Source organism: Vulpes lagopus, chromosome 14, assembly GCF_018345385.1.
Source record: "Vulpes lagopus strain Blue_001 chromosome 14, ASM1834538v1, whole genome shotgun sequence".
In the NCBI taxonomy this organism is placed as follows: domain Eukaryota; kingdom Metazoa; phylum Chordata; class Mammalia; order Carnivora; family Canidae; genus Vulpes; species Vulpes lagopus.
In genome coordinates, this window is record NC_054837.1 from 6,574,711 (window position 1) to 6,593,878 (window position 19,168).

The window sequence follows — 19,168 nt, forward strand, 5'->3', positions numbered from 1 at the left end:
CATCTGTATGAGCTAGGTGAACTTGAGCTAAGTGCTAACGCTACCTTTTAAATAACTTATTTCTTAATACTCAACCTCATAATGTAGAACGAAGAGAAGAAGGTTATGAAAATATTTATTCTATGAAAAGCTCTGGCTTTACTTCAGATTGTATAAATCTGTGTAATGTAATAATTATTTAAGGATGACCTGATTACTAGAGTAAGCCCATGAAGGGAATATTTATTGGAATTTATTTATATATTTTTCTTAAATGGTATTTGAGATTAGGAAAAATGGAATCTTTTTTAGGTTTTCTCAATAGTATAAATGTAATTTCAAATGTTAGCTCATTTTTGTTAATGGTGGCTTTTTGTTTGTTTGTTTTGTTTTAAGGTTTTTGGATTCAAAGCATAAAAACCATTACAAGATATACAATCTGTAAGTATGTTTTTTATTTGTATTGCTTGCAAATATCTTCTAAAATAACTATTAAGTGAAAGTTATTTCCTTGTTAGAATCAGGTAGAGTTAAAGATACATTTTAACAGAATTGTGTTCCTAAAACAATTAGTCCAAGAAGTCTGATTAAGAGCATTGTTAGGTCATTCTGAAAGTGTAGTGATGAGGTCAAAACAATGTTGGCACACATTCGAGTTACTTGATCTGTTTTAAATGACTTGGCATCTAGCCCATCTTTGAGCCAATAACCATGCAGTAACTTGAAGTGTAATTCACAGCAGAGCTTTTCTGTTAAAGCAGTAGTAACATCTTCCATGGAGGTACCCTTCAGAGTGGGTATAGTTTTGTTTATTCTTTGTTAATGTCTTTGGGTCATTTGATTGAAATGACATATATAACATAACATAAGTTATTCTCTAATTGTATATAACATGAATAAGTTATGTAAAATTGTTGAATTGGGTGGTTTGTCTTGTCTGGCGCAGGGATGTAAGGATTGCCTGCTTTGGTACAGCTAGCTTATCTTTAACCTTTTGTTTTTCTTTCTGACTTTGTGAGTAGGGAAGTGAAAAGGAAAAAAAAGAACAAAATAAAAATGGGAAGAAAATATTTTTTATCATTTTTGCCTTTTAAAGACTATTATTCCTTCCCAAAATAACCATTTTCTACCTTTTAAAAAATGATATATAAAATGTGTTATTTTTCTATCTGGTTTTTATTTTTCCTATATGATGTCTGTAAATTATGCAACAGGAAAAATTTTAATCTGAAGTTATGTTTCCTGATTCACTGTCACAGTTTCTGTAGAATTTATTTATCCAATGTAAGAGCAAGATTCTCTTCTGCCTTCATGGGGCATTTAAATCATCACTAAAAAGGATAGAAGGTTGTATGTGCCTGGTTCTGATAAGACTTGGTAAGACCTTAGAAAACCTGAGAGTGAGGTAGACACCATTATTGTTTCTCCTGATGAGTTTTCACTAATTTTCCATAGATTCACAAAGAAGCAAACATTAATGCTGTATAATGCTGCATTATACATAATGCAACATAATGCTGTGTTTGCCATATGTAGACATCGTAAAACTTGTTGGCGGTACAGAGGTGAATAAGATACAGTTTCAGTCTGTGGTAGTTTATAGTCTGATGTGATAGGTGGACATGGTGTTGCAGAAGAAGGAACTGTTGTAAAGAAGAGAGCTGTGCAGAGAACAGTGGAAATAGTACTTGTATTCTGTAGGAAAGTTTTCAATAAAGAAAGGCATGTTGGAGCTGGGGTGAAAGAATCTGCAGAGGCTGTCCTGCAGGCCTCCCAGTGGGGAAGGGGGTGGCATCGTGGGCAGAGTGGATGGCATGGAAGAGGCTTGTTGGCATGTTGTAGTGTTTAGAATATAGCAGATAATCAGTGTGTGATGGTCAGATTATGGGGGGGGGGTGTGTGTGTGTAGGTTGTGCTGGTGACAGGGAACAAAGTGAAAGACAAAGGTGCTGTAGAGACGTGACTGTAGATGGGCCCCAGGTTCAAATGATCCGTGCATATATCTTCCTCTCATTCTGATTAACCTCCTTTGACAAACCTTGTTGCAGATGCCAGAATGTTTCGTGGAGGAAAATAAAAACCACAAAGCTTTATACTTTTTGAAAAACTAGATTCAGAAGTTAAGTTTAAAAAAAGAAATAAAGCACAGGACAAAAACTGTTAAAAGCTGCAGTCCATTAAGTGAGTCATGTCAGGTTCAGACTCTCAAGATGAGGCATTTAGAGTCCCAGAAGGAAGGGTAGAAAGATACAAAGACAAATTCTACCTTTTTAAAAATTTTATTCAAGTTTAACATTATATCCAAAGAAAGGGAAGGAAATTCTTTTCATTCCTGTATTCAGTGGCTTCCTGCTTCCAGAATTTAGGACGCAGGGTTGCACTGTCACTTCTGTGGTTCAGTTAACATTATCATGTTAAAGGTGGCATCGGGAGCTAGTCTGGGAACTTGGCTGCCCGTTTGTTTTTGTATTTCTAAACATTGGACCCCAGAGTTAATTAACTGGTTATTAGCGGAGAGTAGCTTTTGGTGTGTGTGTGTGTGTGTGTATATATATATACATGTTTTTAAATTTCATAGTTTCATAAATTTCATATATATATATATATATATACACACACTTCGGCTCCCCTTCCCCACTCCACTAAACGGACTCATAGACTTTCAGAACTGGAAAGTACCTGAAAGAGATCATTTAGTCCAACCTTCTCATTTTACAGATGGGGAATCTGAGGCCTATAGAGAGGTTAAGTGATTTGAACAAGGTCACACAGGTACATATGGTAGCAGACCACTCACTGTTTCTGCCGGTCTTCCCTTTCTGGTTTTGTTGTCATCGTCGTTGTCATTGTTTGTTTTAACCTCCCGGAAATGTTACTTCAGAAGTTTCTGGAACTACCAGGTTGTGGCATGTTTTGAGTTCTGATGTTTCATTCTTCACCTTCTTTCTACCCTGTTTGTATTTCTGGCTCTGGGTAGGTGGGTCTGGCAAGCAGCAGATGTTTCTATTTTATTTCTTTTATTTTGGGGATGTTAATTACGTGTGATGTGTGCCTTTGCAAACATATATAAATTGAAAGGTCTTAAGATATGTACACTAGACATGTATTTAATGGTAAATTAAACCTTTTATGACAGTTATAACATGTGGATGAAGAACAGTTCTTAATACGGACTTTTAATAATTGACTACCTGTTTATGTCTTTATATTATCAAACATTTAGTAAATTATTTTAAGAAAGGACAAAATTAGCATCATATCATTAATTAAATTCATGTATGATGATACTTAGTAAATTAGTTTGTTTTGTGCAAGTGTGTGTATTGCATTTTTGTAAGTTCCTCTCTATAACCTCTAGGCCGGTGGGGGTAGAGGAAGGGGGGATGGGGATAGAGGTGTAATACAGTTCTTGCCTTTCTTTTTGAGAAGCTTAAATGATCATTGGATATTTGTTTTAAAAGGGTTACTGTAAAAAAAATAAAATAAAAGGGTTACTGTATATCATCGTGTATTCTGTTTGGCATATAGCTCTCGGTCATTAGGTGATGAACCTTTAGCTGTTAATTTTTACCTGTTAAGTTTTCTTTTGTAAGCTGGGCTAGTGATGTTGAAGAGAGTTACAGAGGAGACCTATTTATCTGGCTGAGTCTTTGGCAAGTCTCATTTCTCTGGAAGCTTTTCCTGTTAGTAGTCTTCTCTCTTCATTCACCTGTCTACTGCTTCATTAAAAACTCTTTCAATGCTTCTTCATCTCTCTTGTCTCATGTAAGCCAATATAAGGTGAAGATTTTTTAAAGTGGTATCTTTTAAGTTGAATTTTAATTATAAGGAAGTATAAATGGTCAGATCTACCTAATACTTGTCTCAGTCAAATCCCATTTTCCATTTATGTATCTTCAATTTTGGTTTGTAATGAAGACTTATTGAGAGGCTTGTCAGTTAAGAAGCATCATCATTCTTACCCCAGCAACCCTTCCTCCAGATCACTTCCATCACTACTGGCCCCAGTATCCATACCTGTAGAGATTTTCATAAACTTTTCATGTTTTCATGATCACTTTTTGTTCTATCTTTTGTGCCAAATGCTACTCTTGTAGGAAGGCTGATTTTGAGTAGAATTTGTTATTGCTTTTTTTTTTTTTTTAAACTGTTGGTGGCAATTTTTTATTTTAAATGGGAAGTATGGAGCAGTGCTGGAAAAACTTTGACTTTTTAACCAGAGGTACTGGGTTTGAGTCCTGTCCCTTCCACTTGCATATTGTAGTTTGGGACAAGGGTTTTAATGCTCTTCTAAATCTTAGCTTTCTCACGTATAAGATGGAGATTATATTTTCTGTTACATGGTTGTGACTATGAAATTTAAAAACATGGAAACTCCTTTGTAACGTGTGTACATCTAGTAGACATGGAATAGCTCATTTCCACTTCTCCTCCATTTCCTCCTCTTACCAGTAATATTTGAGAATCAGTTTATGATGGTAGTCTTAAGCAGTGTTTATCAAACCAAACATGAGCTCCTGAAGAAGCATGGGAATTTTAGAGAACTAAAGCTGCATGAAAGTCAGAATGTTTATTTTTTTTGTTGTGCTGCCATGAGACCAGCTTCTTAGAATTATTTCCTAGCTTACTCCTTCTCCCTCACCTTCTGAATCCTATCTTTATATGATTCCTTATAAAATATTCTGTTATGGATTCTTCCCTGTTAATCAGACCTCTTCTTTAATCTGTACTAAAGAAAGTGTAAAACATGACTATTTTCTTGGTCAGTCTTCCTCTTACCTGTCGTGTTCTGTGTATGAGTAAGTATGAAATTATTTAGCAAAGATACATAAATGTGCATATGGCATTACTAAGTAAGTTTTTTTTTTGAGCAAAACTCAATATACTAAATTATAATATGCAAAAAAAGGGGAAAATCTTTGTTTTAAGCAATAGTATGAAAGTCAATTTATTTCAGGTCTGACAAGTTAGAAACTGGTGGATTCTAATTTGTTTATGATTCAGCTTTCATATGGATTTGGATTTAAAACTGTTTGAAGTAGATGAACTGTACAGATATTTTTAGAATTTCTTAAATGTAAAATATATTACCACCATCACTTGCTTGAAACTCTTAGGGCCAGTTGTGTTTCAGCATTCGGGACTTTTCCCCTTGCAGAAGGGTAATATGGAAGCATATACTGCTTTGTATTACATAACACAGCAGTGGGCTTTGTAGCAGTACTTAGCATGAAGTGTTTGACTCTTTAAGTGTATTAGATGAAGAGTGCATACAGTGTCATAAACTCAGGTTCTGCTACAATTGAGTTTGTCATAGTTTAACATAAAATGTTAGATGTCTCAAACTTCTGGGATTTTGGAATTGGAGATTAAGGGATTGTAGACCTTTATTTGCTTTAAAATGCTAAGTTATTATTTGAAATAATTTTTTTATTTGAAATAATTTTTTAAAAAACATCTCACTTGGTTAGTAGCTGTAGTTACCATTATTTTGCTGACCACAAACTGAAGTACAGGATCCCTTTCAGAGCCTTATTAATATTTATAAATACACCTATTAATCATGAGTGAACCAGTACATGATGACAAACATGTCACTGCCATTAAAAAAGACAAATTTTAGTATTCTATATGTAATGCTAAGTCAACATTTTACTGTTGTAGATTTATTTTACTTATTACTCTTTAATTACTCTCAGACTTTAATTAAAACTCGTTAACCTGAGAGATTATTGAAAAAGATGACCTTTGGCTTCTCTAAAGAGAGAAAGGTCTGGCCTAAAAATTTGTTAGTGAGTGTTTTTGAGTAGATTCTTTTACTTTTTTTTACTCTTATTTTACTATTTTAAAAATAATAGCTTTTAAAATAATAGTTTGAGAAAACTATGTTCAACTCTGAGTTGAAGACAATGTTGAAAATAGTTGTTTGTATATACTTAGTGAAATCAAAAATAAATTCCCTTAGCATGCAGAATGCCATAAATGAAATTTGAAGGTACAGATGCAGCAACTGAATTTACAGTGTTGTGCATTCGTGGCATCACAAGTTTTTAAGCAAGTGTGTAAGCTAAGGTATGATTGATACACTTAACATTTTAAGCCTTGATTTCCTTAATTGTAAAATGGAGATAAAGACACTGCCTACTTCATAGGATTTGTAGGATTGAAAGAAATAGTTAATACAAAACAGTGTGATGCCTGATCCATTAAAACAGTTCAGAAAATGTTTGTTACTTTTTTTTGCCAGTGCAAAAAATAACTAGGTCACATTTAAACTTTTCTTTTAGGTGTGCTGAAAGACATTATGATACCGCCAAATTTAACTGCAGAGGTAGGTATTAACTGCTGAGTAATGTATTATGTTATATAACTTAAAACCAATACACTAAATCTTAACAGTCATAGCAGTAATGAATAATCTCAATTATTAGGTGAGGTAAATAAATATTTGTCTTAAAGATGGTCTTAGACAATTTGGAAAACAAATGTAATTTTGTTGTTGTGTTGTAGGAAGCAATTATCATATAAACCTGCCAGTACTAGTAGGAATACTAAATAGCAGAGTAGACTGTAAGAATTAGGAAAAATGTCTAGACTAACAATAAAATGAAGAGAGGGTTATATCTACTGTTGGAGGCATTTGGTGTAACAGTAAGAAATTATAGATAGAGCAGAGTAGCAGTAAGAGATTAAGAGAAAGCAGAGCTACTTAAGAACTGTGGAACGGTGACAGGGGCCAGTCAGAGAGAAGGGTATGTGACAAATATGGTTAAGAGGAACTTGACAGATGAGAGCAGGAGCTACTTTGAATGGGTTCTTCTCCAGGGATAGTGAATTCCTCTGAGAGCCCACAAAGGAACTTCCATCTGTGTTTGTGGAACCCTTTGAGCCATACGAGACCTGGAGAGTGGAGAGAAGCCCGGCAGATGCTACCGTGACAGAAAGAGAAGCTGGATGCCGTGAGCTACATGTTGATGTGCTTGCCATTGATGCCTTCTGGAAATCCAGAACGGACTTTCCAACAGCTGCTTTGAGAATTTAGAAGCATTAATGGTTGAGAGCCAGTACAGATCCACTAAGAATTTTTCCTTTTTTGTGAATTTAGGCTGCTCCTTACCAGGCGAAGTGTGTTTTAGTCAGGGTGTATCTAGCTGTAAATAGACATTGAGCAATGTTTCCTGGGATGTTTCTGTGTGCCTCTGGGGAGATGAAGATGGAATGCCAGTGCAGCTTGGCCGAGGCTGAGGTGCAGGCCTTCCCGGTGACTCCTCGTGATAGTTGTCATCATCTGCCACCCGGGCTCACCCAACACAACAGAGGACCTAATGAACTGAGTCCTGTTCCACATTATCAGTTACTTGATGGAAGATAGAAGGCATACTTTTCACATACTTAGATGACACAGAGGATAATTCTATATAGTAAATGTCAGTAAAGGATTTTAATAGAGTGGAACCGAGGCAGGGACCAGTAAGAAGAAACTTAATAGTGATATATATAGCTAAACTATTTCTAGGCAGGTTAAAAGAAAATGCTTAGCTCTGACTATAGGGAACAGAGAAATTTGGGGGTTTTTATGACTATCCACATGAAAAGATCTGAAACTTCATTAGATAAACTTTACTACAACTATGTAGATTTTTGTAAGTAGTTTTCTCAGTTTCTTTTGTAAATGCCTTTAAAAATCCATAGTATACAACACTAACATTTGCCAGACCATCCTTAAATAACACACTTAGCATTTTTATTATATCAAGTGTAAAATCAATCCTTTCCATCGTTGATTTATCGGTTATTTATACTTTCTCTGGAATATATGTTTTGTGATGATGTAGTATTATAAATGTTATGACTCCTTTTGTCAGAAAATGCATTGAGAGCCCTGACAGGAAACCTGTGTGACATTTCATTTTGAGTTTGTCTCTTCCCTCTGATATATTGACGTGTGCTCCCTCTCCATTGCAGTTTCCTCTTTCATTAAAGTGGGGAAAATAATGCTTAGCCTCTCTCTCTCTAGTGGTAGGTTTAAGAATTAATGAGAGACTATTTTCTATTCAAAAATTGGAAAATTATCAGACAGCAAATTATTTTTCTCTGGAGTTCCGTTTTTCTTTTAAACATCTGTTAAGCTTACATGCAATGTTTCTAAAGTTAACCTACTTTTAATAAACAGTTCAGGAAAGACTTTTTTCTAATTCTGAGGTTATCTTTTTACCACAGTTGCACAGTATCCTTTTGAAGACCATAATCCACCACAGCTAGAACTTATCAAACCCTTTTGTGAAGATCTTGACCAATGGCTAAGTGAAGATGACAATCATGTTGCAGCAATTCACTGTAAAGCTGGAAAGGGACGAACTGGTGTAATGATTTGTGCATATTTATTACATCGGGGCAAATTTTTAAAGGCACAAGAGGCCCTAGATTTCTATGGGGAAGTAAGGACCAGAGACAAAAAGGTAAGTTATATTTGATTTTTTTTTTCTTTCTTGGAGAATTTATTGGAAAACAGGTTTTTTAAAAAGATGGATAATAGTGGAATGGATTCTAGAGTGAGGGCCTGAGGTGTTTACTGTGGTAACTCTTATTTCTTTATTCTGAACATTTAAATCATTTACTACCTTAACTGTCATATTAGCAAATTACTGATTCTTTTAATTTTTTTGTTCATGCTAGCATTTTCATATCATGCCAGTAAATCTTACCCATTAACTGTCTAGCATATTTTGGTCTCTAAAATCCTGAAAAAACGTTTAAAAAAGCAGTACACTGATCAAAAGTAAGCTTGATATTTCTGAACCTTGCTTGAGAATAAAGTGTCTGGATAATAACTTGAATGCTATTACCTAGTAAAGTGTGATCTTTACTTGTATAAGTACATGAAAATTATTCTTTGATATGAATATTCATTAATGTAGTTATATTAAGATTAGTCAAAGGTTCTCTTATTCAGAAGACTAATAAAAACTATGTTGAAAATCAGTGACAAACTTAATCTGTGTAAGTATGTTTGAGTGGAAAACGTAAACTTGGGAGAACTTTCACAGTGATTTTCAAGGGATTCATTTCTTTGGATGGCAAGTGTGACAAAATATGTTTATATTTCTTGCGAAGAGATTTTGTACATTTCTCTGTCACTGAGAAGGAGAAACCCAAACCACTCCAGATAGAGAAACTCACCTAGAGAACGCTACTGAGGGAGACATCACAACTTTATGTACAGAGTTTATTCTAGTTTTCATAGTGTTTAGAATCAGGAAAGTTTTCTTCCAATAACTTGCCTGCCTTCTTTCACTTCTTCCTTCCTTTTTGGAAGGAAATGTGGCTTGAACTCATGACCCTGAGATCAAGACCTGAATTGAGGTCAGGAGTCAGACACTTAACCGACTGAGCCACCCAGGTGCTCCTAGGCTGATTTCTTTTTAGTTCAACTTCAAAACAAAGATAAGTGATCATTTCAACCATCTTAGCTGAGTAGTTGCATCGATTCCTGGCTCCTTTTCTCCTTCCTCATTTCTTGTTTTGTCTTTGTGACTTTTTATTTTATTTTATTTATTTTATTTTATTTTATTTTTTTTTTAATTTTTATTTATTTATGATAGTCACACAGAGAGAGAGAGGCAGAGACACAGGCGGAGGGAGAAGCAGGCTCCATGCACCGGGAGCCTGATATGGGATTCGATCCCGGGTCTCCAGGATCGCGCCCTGGGCCAAAGGCAGGCGCCAAACCGCTGTGCCACCCAGGGATCCCTCTTTGTGACTTTTTAAAATTACACCTAAGGATGCCAAGTGCTGTATATTGGCGATAGTTTATAAAACTGAATATTATATTCATACTTGATTTTAGTGAATATTGATTAATATAGATTGCCTTATATTTCCTTATGTTGTGAACACCCTGGGATGATAGCAGTGGAGTGGATTCTAGAGGGGCCTGGGCCTGAGGTGTTTACTGTGGCTCATTGTTTCATCATCTTGAGGAAACAGTTGCTTTTACTGATTAAAAATTTAGAAAGTCACTTGTTATACACTTAGAATAAATGCAGGGCAGCACAGGGAAAAAGAGAATGAAGGGGAAAAAAAACCAGTATAATTGCTGAAGCAGTGGGAGGAGTTTAGAGCAGGGTTGATGAGCAGTAGACATTGTAGTTGTGGGAAAGAAATCAAGTAAAACGAATTTAAAGTAAAAATAGAGAAGCTCTGTAATATGGAGCCAGAACATTAGATTTAAGTCCATGGCTCTCAAAGTATTTATGTTACATACCTTCTAAAAATATGAAAGCTATAAATAGTCTCTCACTAAAAATGTGCATGATATACATGAACATAAAATTTTCCTTACAGTTTTTAATTACACTAAATTTTTTTTAACATGGAAAATAAGAATTATGTCCCCTTTTTTAATGGAAAAAGCAGGGCCACTACTTGAAGATAGTGAATAAATCTAAATGGTTACAAATTAATCAAAGTTAAGGTTTAGTTCTGCCCAATAGTAAGTTTTAATGAAAGGGCTGCTATTATTTAGATTTTTTTTTAAAAGATTTTATTTATTTGAGAAAGACTGAGTGAGAGAAGAGAGAGCACAAGCAGGGGGAGGGGCAGAGGCAGAGGGAGAAGCGACCCACCATTCTAGAACCCTGGGATGATGACCTGGGCTGAAGGCAGACGCTTCACCAACTGAGCCACCCAGGTGGTCCTAGGTTTTAAACGATACATTAAAACTAAAAAGCCATTGTCTTTGACTTGACAACTTTTATGTCATCTTTGATGTCCAGTCCATTTTGACTTTGTTTTAGGTGAAAATAAGTGCTTAAAACCCTATCTCAAAAAAAAAAAATAAAAAAAAAAAATAAAAAATAAAAATAAAAAAAAAAACCCTATCTCATGAAAGAACAAATGGAATCTATAGATTCTTTTGTCAGGTGAAAGTAGGTTTATGTCAAAAAATAAGAATTCTCTAAGATTCTTCAGATAAGTTAATTTTATATCATTTTCTTTGCCGTTAATGAGATCATTTTTGGCAAGATCCTGGCATAATACTATGTTAGGAAGGGATTATGACTTCATATTTTAGTTTCAAGGTTGAAGAGTTAAACTGTGTAAATGAAGTTGTATTTTATCCAGTTAACAGCGGTTAAAATCTTGGCCGTAGAAATGCCTTCTGAAACTAGTGAACTTATGTGTAGCGAAACATTTCATAATTGCTCCCACTTCTTGACAAAACCTCTTGAGAAGCCCTTGATTGAAAGTCTTGGCTTTCCTGAATTTGGCTATTTTCATAACAGTAGATTTTTCATGACAAATCCTCTTGTACAGGCTGTGATTCAAGGCTTGGCACTCATGAAGTAGTAGAATACTTCCACAATAATAAATAAGCTTTCTCCCAGGATCAATGATAGAGTCTTGCACCCCAATACATAATGATGAACAAAGGATTGAGTCACAGTGACATGGAGAGATCTATCTTTACCAAAGCAACCAAACCAGATGATTTGCCAGACATTAAGGTATTCTATCTACAGAATACTGAGATTTCTTCAGGAGAACTTTTCTGGGAGCATTTTGAAGATGTTAATGTTCCCTCAGGTTTCCAAAGAGGACTCCAAAATAAGTATTTTCCTTTGATTATGTTACCATGCATGTATGATGAAAACTAGTAGCTGGCTAAACTGAGAAGCTGTCATCATACACTGAAGGGAAGTGGTATTTCCAGTCCTTTCATGCCCTGCTTCATAGTTTTAGAGAAAGTGGTTGGTTTTTCTGGAATGCACAGGATTGTTTGTTAGAGATACTACAACAGTCTTAACTTTTCTGTTGCAAGCTACACACACGTTTGACCATTTTTAAAGTATTTGCCTTCACCACATTCAGCTGCAACTTTTTTTTTCTTGGGCATTACAACCAACAGACTTGTAGAGTGTTTTAATCAGGATTTTGAGTTGGGGGGTAAGGTTTTTTTTTTTTTAGAGTAGTCTATAACCTTTCCTAACTAAGCTGTGCTGTGCTCTCACACATTCTCTTTCCCCCCCTTCCCTCCCTCTTATAGACACTCACCTACACACATACACACTCTGTCTGATGTAGATGCTGCTTCAGGAGAGTTCGCTAAATGCTTCTGATAGTGGGAACTAGCCATATAAAAAGCACTTGGGATTGTCTTTCACATCATTTTCAGGGATATAAGTAAAACCCAATGGTGCGTAAGCAGTTTCTGTTAGATCCAAGAAAAGTCTTCATAGTCAAAAAGTGAGGACATATTTTAATTTGTCATTGGGAAGATATTGTAGCCCTCACAATCTGCAAATATGGTCAATTCTATCTCTCTGTAAAGGTGAAGAGAGATTTGGTAAACTGGCAAGGCCCGTGGGATATTGTTGTGTATTAGGGGCCAGAGTGAAAAGATAGTAAGAGAAGTATTTATGAAAATCAAATGCAGGATGTTGTATTTTGTACAATGCTCAGGCACACTGCTTTCTTCTTCCTCTCATAGGTTTGAATCTACCCCAAGTAGAAGATAACAGGCTAACAGAGGTTGGAGTTCTGTGTGTACTCAGTAAAATTGTTACATTATTTAGCTCTTATATAAAGACTCAGAGTTCAGTAATTTAGACAAAATTGATCACTTTTAGCATTTTGGAGTCCAAATAAATCATTAAGATCTGTTGTGCTTTAGTTCATGATTAATTAATATACCCAGACCATTTTTGGAGGAATTTTTTTCAGCTGTGGTCTAAAGCAGTATCCTAATGTGCTCCTACCTTTATTTCTGTGGATATTTAAAAAGACAAAAAGAAATTTATGAGCAGATGCTGTTGATGAGGTTATATTTTGCTGATGGTTCCATTTGCATTTTATGCTGAAACAGTGTTAGAAAGCTTAGATTAAAGGGATAAAGATTATGGGTGTAAGATTATTAACCTTTTTTGGCAGGAATTTTTATTTTAAAAATGATAAAACAGAGGCCCAGAAAGATGAAGTGCTTTGATTAGGATTATTCAAACAGTGACTGATAGCATTCAGAGTAAAATTTGAGTCCCCTGCACATTGTTGAACTTTGTTCTCTGCTATCTTGGAGCTGCAAAGGAACTTTGAGACTGTTCAGAATTAATCTCTTGTAAAAGGACACGCTCTCCCAAAATGGGCCTATTTTGACAAGGCTCCTCAGTTTATAGCCTTTTTTTTTTTTTTTTTTTTACTGATGCTCAGGCATTTAGTGGCCCCAACTTAAGGAGAATAAAGGCAGCTTGAAGTTGTTAGTCTTGTAAATACAGTGCTGTGGGTGTCCTTTAAATCTTTGACAATTTAATTTTCTGAAAACTTCCAGATAAATCACATGTTTATTTAATGGTTAGGGTGCTGGTGAAATAATATGTTTTTAACCTTTAATAAGTATAGTTTCATCATGAGAAATGAGCTAAGCTGAACATGGTAAAGCTGTTGTTACACAACTGTGGAAATCTTCCAGGGAAGTATCTTAACTGAACCATTATTATAGGAGATACATACATTTTATCAATTTTTCCATTTATATGGCATTTAATATTATTAAAACTGTTTTTAATGTGACTTTGCTTATATCCTTAATTTCAGCTATAGGGAAACATTCAGAAGAAAGTTGTGTTCTGGTGACAGTGATATCGGAGGATATTGTTTCTTCTCCTCCTTCTCTTTCTCCACATCCCTCCTTTGTCCCCCTCACCCTTTCCCACCTCCTGATCCCCTACTCCTACCCACTCTTGTTTTGAAGAAAGAAGAGCCGGTTGTCCTGTTTTAGCGGAGAGCTTGTCGACTTGGCAGGGACTCTCAGAGTCATCTGGTGCAGTCTTGCCATTCCCTCGGCAGGCTCGGTACAGATGAGATGGCCGAGTGGTTGGTGCCAGCGGACCGGACAGTGTGCCTTGTGTTAGTAATACCCCAATAATACTTCAAGTTTGGAGTGTTGCGCAGAAGCCAGAGCACAACTGACACCTCCTCTAAGGAAGCATGGCTTCTGAAGGCACACTAACTGCTTGTGAGAAGGAAGAGTCCTTCTTTCATTCAATAATTTAGAAGAAGGCAACGATGTTACACTTCGCTAAGAGTCATTCCTTTGCAGATTTGATCCTTTTACTTTGAGTAAAAGCCACTGTCAGCAGTTCCCTGTACACATCCACCCCCGCCCCGCCTCCAAAGAGCCTGGTGCAGGGCAGCTCGCAGAGCTGGTTCCTGCAAGTCCTATGCCTCACACTGTCTGTACTTACACTTACGTATCAGAATGATCATTAACCCACAGGATTTATTGTAAACTGAATGAAAGAGATAAAGCATCCTGCTAGTGCTTGTAAGTATATATTTTGGCAAGATTCCCCGAATATCTGAATTCAAAGAGGCAAACTTTCTACATGACAAACTTACCCAGAATTTCTGCTACTCCTCTCTTTCTGTTGCCTTCCCTCACCCTTCTAGAATGGTGGCAAGTAAAGTAAGCATTAATACTTATTTTCTTTGATTAAACTCTTAGAGAAAAAAATTGAGCTCTTGATTTCTTTTTTGTTTTGTTTTCAAAGCAATTATTAGAGATAAAATTCATATATATTATGATCTCTGTACTTGAGTTCATTAGCTTATCTGTAATGAAGACTTAAACTTTCTAGAAATAATAAATATTAACTTTATTCTGAGTGATCCCAAGAAGAGGAAATTTTCTAGTTTGTCTGAGGAATGAATTTTTATGTCCTGATAGATATAGTCAGGTTATGTTTTCTAGTTACTTACTAAATTTCCCCATATGATAACCTATTAAAATTTTCTCATTTTTCTCCTTACTTAAACTTTAATTCTTCTCATTTTCAATAAAAACAAAACAAAAAGAACAACTCCTAATATAACATTCTTATTTTTTCTAACACATTAATTCTTTTGGGCTAAACTGTGTTCCTCTAATACATGGTATTTAAGCCTCTTATACAATTTACATATTCATTAAATTATAAGATTTTTGTATCTTGAAGGACTTTAGCAATGATTTAGTTCAGACCTATTCTGATATAATGTTCAAATAAATCTGTGATGATCAGTCTATCCGAGGTCATTTCATCTATCTGTGTAATGACTCAAACTGTCTCTTAACCACAAATCTAGTATTCTTTCTACAGTGCTCTGTTCTCTTGTCCCAATTATTACTCTTTATTATTTTGATCCCCAAAGTAGAAATAGAAATTAAAAAAAAAAGTAGTTATATTATAATGCATTAGAACTCTTTCAGTTTCCACTCACAGAAGCCCAACTCAAAGGAGCATAAACACAGGAGACATTTATACTGGCTTATATAGCCTAAAGAGCTCTGGCCCAGACGTAGATGCCTAACAGGTGTGGGTAATCTCTCTCAGCTCTCCCATTTTCTCTATGCTTTATTTTCAGGGAGGCACTATGCAAATAATAGCCAGGTATGACTCCTAGTCGTTCCAGGTTTACATTCTGTCTACTTGAATAACTGCAGTAGGAGGGGAATTAGAATTAGAGCAGAAATTCCTAGATTAGGTTCTGATTTACCTGGATTCGAGTATGCACCCATCCCTGAACCAAACATTCCGGCTGGAGGCTTGGGACATATATCTGATGCTGAAGAATAGAGCCCATCCCACCTCCACAAAACCACGGGGGGAATGACAGCTTCCCAAGGGGGAAAGGATGAGGTACAGAGACAACAGTGCCAGTGGTCTGCTCTGTATTAGTTGGAAGGATTCTGTGGTTCATGCAGCACTGTTGTTGATACATTACTTACAATAAGTTTCATGGAACCAAAGCACGAGAATAAACTTTGGAGACTCTTCATAAATGGGAAAAACAGTGCTCAAACAGGTTGTGACTTCTTTTGCATTACCTTGTAAGTTTGTGTGCTGTTAGTAAAACCCAGGACATTGGAGTTTAAAGTTCTAGAATCAGAGTCATATTTAGATTCAACTCTGGGTTTTGAACAGGATAATTATGTGCACCAGGACTGTTTTCTTATCCTTGAAATAGAAGTGATAGTCTCTGTCTTACAAAGTTCTAGTATATGTAAAATGTCTGGCACTTAGCTTAATATATAAGAACTACTGTTATATGTAGTCACTGTAATGGTGACCATTCCTAAGAGCTATACTTCTTCCTTTGTTGAATTACTTTCCTGTAATAATCTTGTTGTGAACATTCTGAAACATAGATTTTCAAGCTTCAAGCAAACACTATTATTTTAAAACATTGACATTATTTCTGAGTTTGGAAGTGCCAGTGAAGTTTACTGAAGTAGAAAAATACTTTTTTAAATGATGAATCTGGATTGTAGTCATTTTAGAGAAGATGATTCAAGGGTACAGAATATGAGCAAAACCTTTCACATCTTGTATTGTGGTATCCAGGTTGAATTCTGGCTTGGAAGTACTAGGACAGTGTTCTAGGTTTGAGAGATGTGTATAACCTATACTTCTAAGTTTCTGGGTTTTTTAAAGAGATTAGTCATATACAAGAGACTTACATAGAACAACTCAGGTTAGAAAATAAGTGGTTCATTTAAGATACATCGGGCAAATGTAAATTTTAAAAGAAGATGACAGGATATCATTATCAGAGTGCATTTACAACAAAATGTATAAAACTAAATCAAGAATGTCAGTTTATATTAACACAGGGTACACTCCAGATTATGAAGATTTATCAGTTACGAACTCTTATGTGCTAAATGTAACATCAAATACAGTAAGCAAAAGCTGGAAGAAATGGAGAAAAAAATTGGTGGAAAAGCAACAGTAATAGGAATCTTTACTTGAAGATCAAGAAGGTTCAAAATAAGATATATAGATGGCTTGAATAATACAATAAAAATACCCCACAAAATGTATCTTTTTTCTTTTTTTGTCATCCAGAAATCAGTTACCAAGTTTAATAATTCATTAGGTCAGCTGCAAAGAAAATCTCATCTCCCAAGTAGAAATATGTCAACCCCATTCCTTGATTATAATTCGGAATGGCTAGACATTTTTTTTAAATATATAATTTTGTTTTTTTTTCCCTATGCTTTTAAAGATTGTATTTATTTATTTGAGACAGAATGCAAGCAGGGGAGGAACAGAAGGAGAGAAAATCTCTAGCAGATGCTGCACGAATGAGGAGCCTGACACAGGGCTTGATACCACAACCCTGAGATATGACTTGAGCCGAAACCAAGAGTTGGATGTTTAACTGACTGAACCACCTAGGCGTCCCCAGCTAGAGACTTTTTTTTTTTTTAAGTTAAATCAAATCAACCATTTGGAAATTTAAAGCCAGTTACTTACATAATTTTGGGTCAATGGGGAAATACAAATATATTTTAGAGATTATTAAGATAATAACCAGTAGGAAAGAGGGATTAATAAAGATTGTGAATTTGCAAACAGTAAACCACTTCAAATAATAATTTCAAACGCTGATTGTATGAAAATGCCAATCAAATCAATACATCTCTTTTAAAGCTCTTTTCAAGGAACAAGAAGAGAAAGGGGAAACAAATTATACATTAAGTTTGAGAAAGGTGACAACTACAGTGTGGAGGTAACAAAATTTAGGTCTGTGCTAATGAATTTGAAAATTTCAATGGGAAATAAGCAATTTTCAGTGAACATCATTGCTTCAAGGTGAAATACAAAATTTGAGCAGACTATCCAACAATGAAAATGTGTAGGAACCCTCAACATGTACCTAATCAGAATTGTATTTCAGGTGGCTGCTATCCAGCCTGGAAGTATCAAATAATTCTGTTATCTAGTTGGTCTAGGTGTTAGAAAATATATAAGACTTCCAGATGACTGCTTGCAGATTAATGTCCTTAATCTGAAAAAGATAGCATACTTAAAAAAACAGCAAGTATGATATGGGAGAAATTAGTACTTTGGTTTGGTCAAAAGTAAAAGCACATTCAAGGTTGTTGTGAGAAGTATGGGTGGAAAAGAGGTTGGGCTGTATTTTTATGTTGGAATTACAGTGTGTGATACATTTTCTTATTTGAGTAGTCACTGAGAAACCATATAGCATTATGAATTGTTAGTATGATTAATCTTAGACTTTTATCAAGTTAATCAAAGAGTAGTATAAAAATAGTTTGGAGAGAAGATAAATCAGAGGCCGATAATCATTTGGCTATTGCAACATTGCAGGAGGTGACTGAATTAGAATTACCACACAAAACTAGAACTGGTATTTTGAGAGGTATGTCAAAGTCTGGATTTTGGCATCTGAATAGATGTGAAGAAATCTACTAAGAGTATTCTAAATGAATTTTGACCTTTAGTGTGCTTTCCATTTTGTACATCCTGTGTGTGTGTGTGCATGCGTGTGCGCACGTGTGCATTGTGTATGTCCCAGGCAGTTGATCTGCTGACCAGTCTCTGTCTTTACTCTGCTGCCTGGGGCTTTGCTGTAGTGCAGGGGTTTCTTTACCCTTCTTTTCTATAACCCTGTGTAGTTCACTGTTGCCTCTCAGGTTGTTTCCTTTACTCTTGCAGGAAGAAGATGGCAGGATAGTATCAGTGGTTGAGTGTAAACTCTGGAGTTGGGAGTACTGGGGTGAAACTTAGTTCTGTTACTTACAAGATGTGTGACCTTAACTCATCTATAAAATGGTGTTACCAATAATACCCACTTCATGAGTACTAAATTATATTTATTAAAGTACTGAGAACAATGTGAAGAACATGGTAATGGTTCAATCAACAGTGGTGCTGGTGGTATTCAAAGAGGTTTGGGGCTCAGATGCCAGGGAATACAGTGAATATCATTTAATATAAATAATAGAGGTTGGTCCATGCAAGAATAGGAAAGCTTCAGTTTTTGGATATGTTGTATTTTAAGTGTTTCTGAAATTTCCAGCTGGAAATGTCCATTCCAGTGTTAGAAATTCTGGACTGGGAATTGGGAATAAAGTCATATTGAGAGATATAGGCTTTGGAGATAATGTATAAGATTGATAATTAAACTACTATAACAAAGGGGATTGATAAAGAAGGGCTTGCTCAGGTCAGATTTTTGAGCTGTGCCTACAGCTAGGGATGAGAAGAGATAGTAAGGGTAGGAGAAAACCTTAGAGAATATCTCCTATCACAGAGGCAGAGAACTTTCTCAAACTTAATGTATAATTTGTGTTTCCCCTTTCTCTTCTTGTTCCTTGGAAAAGAGCTTTAAAAGAGATTTATTG

At 35.4% G+C, this 19,168-nt stretch overlaps 1 protein-coding gene across 2 annotated transcripts in view; it reads left to right on the forward strand.

The window, feature by feature from the left end:
- PTEN (phosphatase and tensin homolog) overlaps nt 1-19,168 on the forward strand; it is an 88,359-nt gene that overhangs the window by 49,788 nt on the left and 19,403 nt on the right. For both annotated transcript variants that reach the window (XM_041729486.1, XM_041729487.1), the window contains 3 exons: nt 376-420; nt 6,267-6,310; nt 8,200-8,438. In XM_041729486.1, the coding sequence (XP_041585420.1) occupies nt 376-420; nt 6,267-6,310; nt 8,200-8,438 (328 nt within the window). The remainder of the gene's footprint in view (nt 1-375; nt 421-6,266; nt 6,311-8,199; nt 8,439-19,168) is intronic.